At 41.2% G+C, this 11954-nt stretch overlaps 1 protein-coding gene across 1 annotated transcript; it reads right to left on the minus strand.

Moving 5' to 3' along the window:
* Positions 1-6779: 6779 nt before the first annotated feature.
* Positions 6780-10965, minus strand: gpr18 (G protein-coupled receptor 18). The gene is made up of 2 exons (XM_058622589.1): positions 9835-10965; positions 6780-8570 (listed from the first exon to the last, which is right to left on the minus strand). The coding sequence occupies exon 2, from the start codon at positions 8561-8563 to the stop codon at positions 7544-7546; it is 1020 nt and encodes a 339-aa protein (XP_058478572.1). The 5' UTR covers positions 8564-8570; positions 9835-10965; the 3' UTR covers positions 6780-7543.
* Positions 10966-11954: the final 989 nt, after the last annotated feature.

The raw sequence follows: 11954 nt of genomic DNA on the forward strand, positions 1-11954 counted from the left end.
GAGAAGCAAACCAAACAACATGGATCTGAGCCCTGCAGACAGACACACACACACACACAAATGCACACACACACACGCGTGCACACACCTCAGCTGCACACACCTAAACACAAAACATCACTTTATGTGACAGAGATGAGAGCTAGGCTTTTGTCATTGTATTCCCTTGTTGAAAGTGTGTGTGTGTGTGTGTTCTTTTTTTTTTCTACCTTTCAGCTAAATAAAGTTGGGTGTGAGCCACGGCTGTGAGATTTAGATGAAAGACACAGCCTGGATGGAACGTGATTAAGAGATATGTTCTTGAGGCAAAACAGGACTTGGCATTTGCTGAGACAAAACCTAATCAAATTAAAGCAAAACACGGCCATTGTTGTGGAGTGTATTCTCCGCTCGTGTCACGTTTGAAATGAAACCCAGTAAAGCAGATATGGGGCTCGTGTCTGCACGGCATCGCCACCACCGTGGTTTTACTCCGATTTACACACAGGCACTGACTAATGATGGTAGTGCCCAATGATGCCTGAAGCACTTTATAGAGCTGTCTGGGTTATAAAAAATGTTTACTATGATGGAGCTGAACGCCTCACTGAAGGAGTATTATTGTTTACAAGTTATTGTTTTAGATTAATTCACTCAGCTGAATTGTTAAATTCTTCATGGAACAGGCAAGGCCTCCTCCACTCCGCTCCTCTGTCAGTAAGGGTTTGCTGTGAGGTCCCACTCTTAACTGCTGCTCCATATTTATTATTAGCCAGTAATGAAATCCAAAGTCCGACTGTTTCTCATTTTGTTTATTTCGAGCGTACACAGACGGTGTCACGTTAAATGACAAGATGCCTCGTCTTCCTCTTTCTCTCAGTGAAGACATCTGTACGACATGATGAAGTTTCCTCTCTGAGTATCAATCCTGTAATTGAGCTCAGGGAGAGGAGACGTGATGTGCACACAGAGGGAGTGGAAGCCCTCTCTCACTCTTCTCTCCATCTTCCCTTCTCTCTGTCTCTCTTATGCACACAGGTTAACTCTGTCTGGCCCCCACCACTCGCCCACCCCACACTACTCCTCCACTCTTCCTCTTTATACCTGCTATTTACATTAAATGTGTCAGTCAGCTCTCCCTCGCTCTCTCTTTAGATGCACATCATCTCAAATGAGTGCATTAGCATTAGCCGCCACAATATCTCTCAGTGTTCAGGATGCACTGCACTGCACAGCCTCGGCCGAGGGGAAGTGGAATCTCATAATCGTGTCTCCGCGAGCTTCTCACAGCGCTACATCCTGAGTGAGACAGCGGCCTGGAGCTATGATGTCTTTACTCATGTCTCTTTATCTGCCGTGTACTGTCGCGCTCCTATTCTGCTCTTAAGATACCGTAGATCATGAGGAAACTGAAGTGAGACTGGATTAAATATTAACACAGCCCGACATAGGCCCCGCCGGAGTGCCGGCGCCACTTCACATGATACAATTAAAAAACATTCCCACATGCACTGAGTGGAACATGCTCCTTTACGGGACCGAAAATAAATCTTATAGTAATCTATGTAGAACCAAGAAAAGAGGAGGCCGCGGTTTCCACTTAGCTGAGTAGGAGAGTTGGGAGAGGGAGAGAGAGGGAGAGAGAGCGATGAGGGCCTTACATTATTTATACGCACTAATGGTAGTCGACTCTGTGTGCGCGAATCAGCAACAGAACAATCTGCTAAAATAGACACAGCTGTAATCAAGGCCATACATTTCCTCCTTTTCTCCCAGTCTCCGCTAACTGTGGGGTCAATTGGAGTCAGCTTAGTAGCATTTGAATCTCTTGCAGTAGATTATCTCCTTTTAATGGAGACAAAAGACAATGTGGGAGCAGACTGCCATTGCCAAAAGGAAAAGATTACCTCTGTAAAGCGATCCCGGCTGAAAATGTGTACAAAGAGGGACTACCTCACACAGTTTGTGCTGCGCCTGAAATACCGCTGTTGTTCACCTACCTGGAGATAAAAAACAACAGCACATGTGCTTCACTTGGTTTTTGTCTGCAAAAGGAACCTATTAGTCTCATTGTGCAGCCCCAAAGCTAAGCATCACACCCGCTGCTACGTCCACACACATGTGCCTCTCATTTCCTATAGCAGTCTGGGAGTATCCTTCAACATCCCATTGTAAAGTTTACCAGGGGAGAGATTCTCTGTATTAAAGTGCCCAGAGAGAAACGCTAAATGATGTAAACGCAGGCAGCTGCTTGTTTCTAATACCGTACAGTAGACAAAGAGGCCCAGGCGAGGCTTGATGTGTACAGTATCTATATAATGTTATGGGCTCTCTTTCATCTCCTCCTGCTCTAATTGGAACAATATGAAGACTAATGGTATAGTAAAAGTGTGCTTTCAACCAAACTGTGACATGTTCTGTTTCTGCTGCCGCTTCAAACACGTTTGAGTGGCAGGTGTGTGTGTTTTCTTTGACATTTAAGTATAAACGTGTTATAAATTAGGTCACATGTAAATATTATTGTGGCTTACACCAGTATAGATATTCAGCAAACTGGTGTTAACACATTATTTAATTTTACACCAATGCTACCTGACTTTTACTCCTTTTGTCTCCCACCTCCACCCAAGTATCCCGAAATCCCAGTTATGTTCTGAATATGAAAAATTATTATATAAATAAATATATGTTGTTACAGTAATGCAGCTCATATTCCTCCACACATGTTAAATAGCCGCTGCTTACTTTGCTTTGCTGGTACTCCCACAACAGGACATTTAATTCAACCATTGACTCTTACTTACTTTGAGCTGTTTCAACTGCTTAACCACGAAGTAACAATAACAAACATTTATTTATAACTCTCAGCTCTTTCACCATTTATTGCCAATACTTTACTAACACTATCCATCCATCTTCTACCGCTTTATCCTCCACAGGAAGCCGTGCCAATCTCAGCAGACAAAGGGTGATGGGCGGGGTCACACCCTGGACAGATTGCCAGTCCATCACAGGGCCACATAGAGACAAACACTCTCACACTCACACCTATGGTCAATTGAGAGTGTCCAATTTACCTAATCCCCATATTGCATGTTCATGCAGAAAGGCCTTTGTTCAGACAAGAGCGCTAACCATGACACCAACTGTGTGGCCCTTTACTACTACTACTGTGGAATTTAATGTATTGATATATGACTGGAGACCATCTATTTCTACCTCTTCTCACCATTTATTAAATAACTGTCTGTATTATGAAGTAGCACACACATTATACATACTGTACATTATACACACGCACGCACACACTCTCACACATACACAGGTTGGTGCAGCTAAGTCCTCTGCATTGATTTACATTTACCAAACAAAGCCGGACTTACCTAACTTTGACCTAACCACAATTCAAATCTTAGCCTAACGCATAACCAGTTACTCAGAAACGAGGTTGTGCCTCAACAGGACCAGGTTTAGACCTCCATGAGGACTCCTGGTCCTGACAAGGTCAGCGTTTATGCCAGAAAAGAGGTAACACACACACACACACACACACATATATTGGGGCTACGGTGGCTCGGTGGTAGAGCGCTGAGAAGTGTGTGAATGGGTGTAACATACAGTAGATGGGCTATATGAATGTGTGAGTGGATGGAGGGGGGGGTGTGAATGGCTGAATGGCAAAAGCAGCTTTGAGTGGTCATTAAGAAGAGAAAAGACCATTTACATACACACTTAGACACAAGTATGCACTTAAGAGTTGAGCAACACCTGTAATCATGATTAAATATTTAAATATTTTTTTACAGAACGCACTATTCAAAAACAGCAGCTACAACAACACTGCCTTTGATCGCCATTTGATGCTGTAGCGACACGCAAACTCTATTAAGCTGTCTTGAAATATGCAAAAATGATATGATTTTACAATGATTACATATTCACTTCCCCAGCTGGCTGGCTCCGAGCGTCTCCATTTGTCATCGACTATTGTGTCCAATTATATGATTAGCTTTGAACACTCCAGCACTTCGAGAGCTCTCGTGTGTTCCGCCGTGCAGAGTGATTCACAAACAAAGTCATTACAACATGTATTCACACATATCAAATAACAAAACAGATGGCCACTGTGCTCGCTGCCTGATTTGTTTTCCACACGAGTGGTAGGAGAAAAAAAAGAAGAAGAAGTATTTTGTCTGAGCTGTGCTTAATGCTGACTGTTTTTATTCCCAAAGAAGAGCAGCTGGCCGCCGCGCTGTTAGATCAGCTCCTATGAAAGACAATCTTGTTTTCATTAATTTCTCTACAACAAAGGCACTTGTTGGGAAGATTTAGAATTACAGCTGGTAAAGCTTCCGGATAATTCATCACACGGACTTGACAGGAAACTTAATTGTTTTAAATGCCAGTTGCTGTGAGCAGCAGTGCTGGTTGTTCTTTGATGTCTAACAGGTGGGACAGATAGATGACCCTCTGATGTTTCATTCAACCTCTGACTCCATGGTTATAAATCCACTCGGAGTCCGACGGCCAATAAAACCATCATCATGTGATGAACTGCAGTTCCCAGAATTCCATGTAAGACGGAAACATAGGAGTCTGCCTCTGATTAAACACAGTGTAAATCTACACCCTCTATGTCCTAATGTAGCCATGAGGATACAAACCAATCGAGAACCATATGGACACTCAGTGCAGCTTATCCTTTTCCCACTAACTCATCTCAGTGAATTTAACTGTGATCGCTTGTCATCCAGTGGTGAGACTGCAGACTGTGAGGAACAAAGGACTCCTGCGTCCGCCTTCCGTTTCCCAAGCGCATCAGGAAACTACAGTGGCCATCATATACCAGAAAGTTTCTTCTTTTTTTTAAGCGTAGTTCAAAAAAAACTCCTCAAGTTCAAAAACTTCAAAATGGCTTTGTTGTCCTTTTAGGCTGCTGTAGAAACATGGCAATGCAAGATGTTCTTGTGTTCTTTGACCACTGGGTTTTACATGTATGAATACCAGCAGACTTCCTCACATGATCTCAGGCAGGTTTCCATGGTAACTGTTTTCTATGTTGGCTCTTTTGACCCAAACAAGAGGACGCCACCAATTCGACTCGCAAGTGTTATGCGCTACATCTTCTATCTTTTTTTAAAATAGGCGCCCTTAGTGGTGCTGTCAATAACAGCAAGCTGGTATGTGCTTGATGTGTTGTCATCAAGTAGCTTCATTGTGGTTTCCACTGGCAGTTCGCCAGTTTTTTTAGCCCTAACCCTAATGGCACTAACTTGTGCCTAGTTGAGTTGAAAAATACTAATACTAAAAACGTAACTCTGGGTCGTATTCAGGGGTTGGCCAAAATGGCCCATAGTGGCGTTTCAGTTGGAGCACAGGTTGTTCGTCCACGTAGGATCCACACGGACTGTGTCAATGGTCAGGTGACAAAATGAATGTCCCTCTGTGGATGCACGGGCGTGGAGAGTATGACTCAGGCGTTATTCGTATTTTATTTTAAGGCGATTATCCGCTTATCTAAAAATACTTATGGGAAGTATGTTGTATTTCTGCCAACGAACCCTTCCCCCAAAATTTGACACGCTGCACCTTGAAAACATGAATAAACAGGTTATCCAGTTGCGTTTGCAGCTGATCTGCAGACACGATAACGCTTCAAAAAATTGTTATGGTAAATGTTGCTTACACCACGGGCAAAAAAGTGCATTGCCTGTCTAATTGCACAAGACACTATGCAGTTACTCAGCTACACTGACTCACTGTCTAATCCAGTTAGCACTGTGTTGGTGTGACACACACACACACACACACACTAACTTGATTATTTTGGCAAGTGGCAACACCAAATCAATTCTCAGCTTGGGTGAGGTTTGTGTGAGGCACCTTTCAATTTCTTTTCGTTCCCTCCTTCATTTCAATTAATCCTCATAGAGAAAGAACGGTCTCATCATGTGTTTGTCATTTGAGGAATAAATTGAAGAATCACCTGCAGGATGTTGCAACATGGTTCTTACTCTACATTCACAGCAGAGACCTGACTTTAAAGTGTTCCCGAGCAGAAAGGGTTTTCTCTCTTAAGGTTAAGGTTGCTTTAAATCTAGCCAATAGCCTCGCTGACATCTCTTGAGGATGTTACTGTAAATGCACTTCAAGTGACTGAATCATTTAACATCTAATCAATATCATTCGCATTGCACCATAAACACACTTCAGTCCCGGTGGCGGAAGCCGTTACGGTTGTAGTTAACAACGTCTTTGCAGCAAAGAGGTGGAAAGATTATTTCACAGCATTAAAAGTGCAAATATGTGCCCGCATGAAAACTGTTGAAATGTATTAAGTGCTGAAATAACAAGAACGAGGATAAGAAACTCTACGAGAGAGAGAGAGAGAGAGAGAGAGAGAGAGACAGAGAGACAGAGACCCAACACAAGCCATATTCGTCTTGATCTAGTGGATGGATGTGATCTAGCTGTGCCATGCTGCCATCACCTGGTCAATACATTTTCAGCAACTTTCAATGCATATGTGGTGTGTTATAATTATACATGACTACACATGCTATATATACTTAGTCATGATGCAACACTCAGGTGTTACTATGTCACAAATATAGTGCAGCAAACAGCAGCCGCCATTAAAAACCCCACCACGATTTCCTGTGGTCGGTCGCCTCATGAAGGCTCTTCATGGCTGTTATGTGATGTGCTGTGAGAAAGAAGAGTTTCAATATTTATACACAGAAACAAACTAAACACCAGGATACCGTCGGCTGTTTTAATTTTCTTTTTTTTTTACCAGCTTTATTTTTCGCCTGCGTTTGTTACACCTGAGCCACAGACGCGTGTGCCGTGTCTGCCAGAGCAAAGAGACGCAAAAAAGAAAAAGAAAAACACATCTCAAGTCTCATGGGTGAGTCAATCAGCTCTGAACACAGATGTTTTTGCCACAACAGCAGCACTCCCATACTGTGAGTGTAAATTACACCGTGGAAATTAATTGCAAATTTTGATCCTTTTGATAATGAAGTATATGTGTATGATACATTCTGTGTTCCATTCAGCCAAAGGGGGGGAAACATCGCATTGAATTATAATTAAACGTTTCCGCAAACCAAGAGAAATGTTGCATTTGTCCGACCCCCCCCCCACCCCCACCCCCATGTTGTGAAATCTGCCACATGAACAGAATACGTACTTAACATATCAACATTTCCCAAGTGAGGTATAAGTTCTCAAAACATTGGTTGTGGTGTTTAAACATTACGAGACATCTGCCAAGCAACACACAAAAGCTAAAGAGCAAAACACTGGAACACGGAAAAGCAAGCTCATATTTAACGTATCAATATAAATACACATATCCTGCTTATGAATACGCAGGAAATATCTATCTTCACCTTAATTTCGCTCTAATTTGCTAAAAAAAAGAAGCCCCACAAGCAGTTAAAACACTATCACAATCTGTGGACATGTTAATAAGAAATGAAAAGTGTCCGACAGCATGATCCTGGCTTTTGCCTGTCCATATACATATATACATATGTACAGTACATGCTGCTTTGCTTCATATCATGGCACTGGTCAGGTTGCTCATTGTTCGGATGCTGCCTGTTTGTGTGTGCCTGCTTTTCCGTCTCACACTTCGCAGATAGTTCCTGTACAGAATCACACTGATCACCCGGTCTTGGAACTGTTTGGAGACGATGTAGTAGAGGACAATGTCCAACACCGTGCTCATGTTCATCAGGAAGGTGGTGAACACCGCCCATGTGTTAAACCCCCCGTCTTTGAATTCTCCCAGCAAACGGAGAACCAAGCAAACATGGAAGGGCACAAAGCACACCAACACTTGGATGATGAGTGTGATGATGATCCGGATAGACTTCTGCTTCACTTTAGGTTTGAGCTTAGAGGTGCGGCCATGCACCAGATTATCCACTATGGTGATATAGCAGCCTATCATTATACACACGGGAACCAGGAAAAAGAAGATAAGTCGCACAAAGTTGACCGGGTTGTCGTGGCGTAAGTGGATGATGTCTTGCATCTTGATGCACGTGGTGAAGTTGGAGCTGCGATCAGGGTCCGTCTGAGAGAAGAGCAGGGGCACAGTGCCGCCCAAAGTCATGAGCCACACCCCCAAACTCGCCACCACGGCCTTGGGGATGTTCCTCAGCTCTTTGCCGTGCTTTGGCTGCACTATAGCCATGTAGCGGTCAGCGCTGATCAGAGCAAACAGCCAGAGAGCAATGCAAGGGTAGAAAATGGTGAGCGCAGCCATGACTCGGCAGAACAGATCTCCAAAGGGCCAGTTGTCCTGGTGGTGGTAAACCATCCTGAAGGGAAGCAGCAGGATGAAGGTGAGGTCCACCACCGCCACATTTATCATGTAGATAGTGACGGACGTCTTCTTTTTGGTGGTGAGAGCAAACACCCACAGAGCAGTGACGTTGACTATGACTCCTATGACGAAGACGAAGCAGTAGAAGATGAGGGCGGCCATGCGGTACTCCGCCGGCCCCTGTTCAGGCCTCACAGCACCGTACTCCTCTGACATGTTGGAGTTGTTCACATCCAACTTCATACTGAAACTAACACAATACAACAGAGAGACCATGAGTTATTGGCACACACTGGTTATAGGCTATCTATTTTGATAATGAGAGGTCTTAGTGATGGAAATCTTTGTTCTGTTTTTTTTTTTTGAAGTTGAAAATGTCCCGAGAAGCATAACTAATTCATTCTCTATTAGTCCACATGAGACTAGAATCTTGGTGAGGAAGCAAACAAATGAACACATTAAAAATGAGTGAGAATTTTAATATTTTGCAATGGTAGAAAATACACAGAGTTTGAAAAGGAAAAGACGTAACAAACAACTAAGTCTTTGAAAGGAAGATGTTTTGAGACAGACAGAAGCTGCTTCTAAATAAGCACAGATCCTGTATTCATTACATGTTACAGTGAGCAGATTTACTGTAAAATACAGAAGTGAGACTGTTAATGCGTTAAAAACTGATGCTGTATGTTGACAGAAATCATGTGACTTCTGGGTTGGTGTTTCACACAATTATCCCCCCCCCCCCCCCCCCCCCGGGTGCTTATGTGTATGTATATGTATGTATATGTATATGTATATGTATATGTATATGTATATGTATATGTTTATGTTTATGTGTATGTGTATGTATATGTATGTATATGTATATGTATATGTATATGTATGTATATGTATATGTATATGTATATGTATATGTATATGTTTATGTTTATGTACATGTATATGTATATGTATATGTATATGTATATGTATATGTTTATGTTTATGTTAATATTTATATTTATATTTATGTGTATATGTATATGTACATGTTTATGTGCATGCACATATTTATGTTTATATTTATATTTATATTTATATTTATATTTATGTTTATGTTTATGTTTATGTGTATATGTATATGAACATGTTTATGTATATGTGTATATGTATATGTATATGTACATGTTTATGTATATGTATATGTGTACATGTACATGTACATGTACATGTACATGTATATGTATATGTATATGTATATGTTTATGTTTATGTATATGTATATACACACTTTAAGTTGAGTTTGGTATGATTGTTAATAGTGGCAACAAAAACAGAAACAACACCATTACTTTAAATATGTGGAATAAAAAACAACAACTTTGTGATAAAAATCTAAAACACACAGGAACCAATATGCACATATGACATAGCTATAAAACCTGACAGGCAAAATAACTTTTTTTCCCCCACTCAATCTCAAAGGTCAAACTGCTTAGGTCGCCTTGCTCGAACAATAAAAAGTCGGCACTTACCACAGAAATCAAACAAACATCTTGTCAGGCTTGCACCAACAGGTTTATGAAGCGGCACAGCAATTTATCGGAGCGCTTTGCTTTAACAGCCAAAACAGGGAAGTGAATGCTTTCGCAAAGGGCAATGTGATGGAAATGGTGGTGAGACTGAACACTAGTGTAAAGCCCCCCCATCACTTCCTGTGTCAACCGTGGGCTGTAGTTTCTGTGCTTCAGATGCCTTTACAGTATCTACGTAGCTGGAACACAAAGGACTACAGCTTTCCACAGTCTGCAATTACACCCCCTTAAAGAAAATGATGTGCCATTAGAAGTGGGAGTGTGTTTGGCAGGCAGAGAGATGGCAGATTTAGGGCGAGTTATTGATTGGAAAAGTGGGGTCTGTCACAGCACATTAGTTCTCAGGGGAGTAATCCACAGCAGGTTGCTGTGAGAAGCATCTGCTGCTGGAGAGAAGTAATTAAAAACAGGATGTTGAGGCAGTTGCCATATAAACAGGAAATAAGATGGTGGTAATAGACACTTCACGCTGATGCTGTGAGATGGTTTTACACCACGTCGACTTAATGGATGCAACGCGCATACTTCAGGTGAAACACTCAAGGTCAGCCTGGACCTGGTTTGAATACAGATGAATGTGTGTGATTAATGCGTGTGTGAGCTGGTAAAAGCTAGGAATTGGGACATTTTGGCTCAAAGAACGTTGTGAAATCAAAACTTCTTCTCACAACTGGTACTTTTCAATCCCAGTGTAGGACTTACACAACAGGAAGTAAAATGGACTTTCCCATGACTTATATCATTTCCACTTCTACACTCTGACTTTCTGTTTGACATGCAATATAAGGTTACATCTCTTTGTCATATATTTTGTTTTGCTGATGCATATTTGCCATTTCCTCCTCTGGACCTTTGCTCTGTGCTTCCAAAAGCAGCGTTTAAAAGGAATTCACACATTCTGCTGAAGTCTTATTCCCGGGAAATAATTATCTATCGACTTGTCCGCTCCATGTGCCTTAAAAATCTCATAGCAGATGGTACTTTGTGTTCTTTGCAATATGTTGTTATGACAACAGTCTGTGTGATTTTTTTACTCCTCTCCTTGATACTTGTCATGTGTTGCCTCGAATTCCCCACTCCATAATAAATCCTGATAAACAATATAACGTTTTTACCAAGAGAAATCCGAGCATCACATGGTGTTTTCTCCTCCACAGCAACGTACTCACACTTTTGAAGAATTTCAAACATACAAAAGAACATTTTCAAAAACAGGAGAAATTAAGTGTTTGTGTCACATGTGTCAAAAATTGTGATAGCATGAATGATGTCTGTCAAAAGCCCATTTTACTTCCATTACCATCAGCTCTTTACCCTGTTTTACACTGTCCTCTACAGGTTAAACGATAAAACTGCACACTTAAGTAACCATTTTTGTTTTTGAATGAATTGATTTTACTGCATATAATTCTGTGATGTCACATTGTTAGCTGATTTGAATCTTCCACTCTGCAATTTAAAATCTTTGTGTAGCAATTTCAACATTTATAATCTGGCAACTAAATTTAAAATAAAAAAGTATTAAGAAATGTTTAAAGGTATGTTAAAACAATATGCTTTAATTAATAAACAGTGGTCTTATGTGGTGCATTCACTGCAATGTTCAATTGTTTATGTAACCTGGAACTGTGTCTGTTGTCACTGTGCCCTACAGCTTTGTTTCTATATATTATACTGTATATTGAACTATGGTCGACCTCCAACGCCCTGCTTGTACGTTTTCCTCCTTCATCGGATGAAAAAAAACAACTGTGAAGCTGTAAACGCACATGAACATCCTGAACGTCGTCGTTCACAGCGAACCTCCAACTGAAGCAGCAATACACAGCACATGACTTTGAGTAAAGACATTCACACAGGAAATGTGAAGAATATATCACTTCCTGTGATACATTCACACTTCAGTGGGGTGGATTGTTGTGTTCAAGAAATACTGTCATGTTAAAGCAGATCCATTTTCATAGATTCATGTAAGGGTGGAAAAAAAATTATATTCATTCTTTTCAGCTTTTCAGGGAATCATGAATCATGAATGTTAAAAATAAAGTGTTGTGGGACTC

Source organism: Solea solea, chromosome 2 (genome assembly GCF_958295425.1).
Source record: "Solea solea chromosome 2, fSolSol10.1, whole genome shotgun sequence".
NCBI lineage: Eukaryota > Metazoa > Chordata > Actinopteri > Pleuronectiformes > Soleidae > Solea > Solea solea.

Excerpts from the sequence above, each read along its gene's own strand:
- gpr18 (XM_058622589.1), bottom strand. The coding sequence starts at position 8,563 with ATGAAGTTGGATGTGAACAACTCCAACATGTCAGAGGAGTACGGTGCT.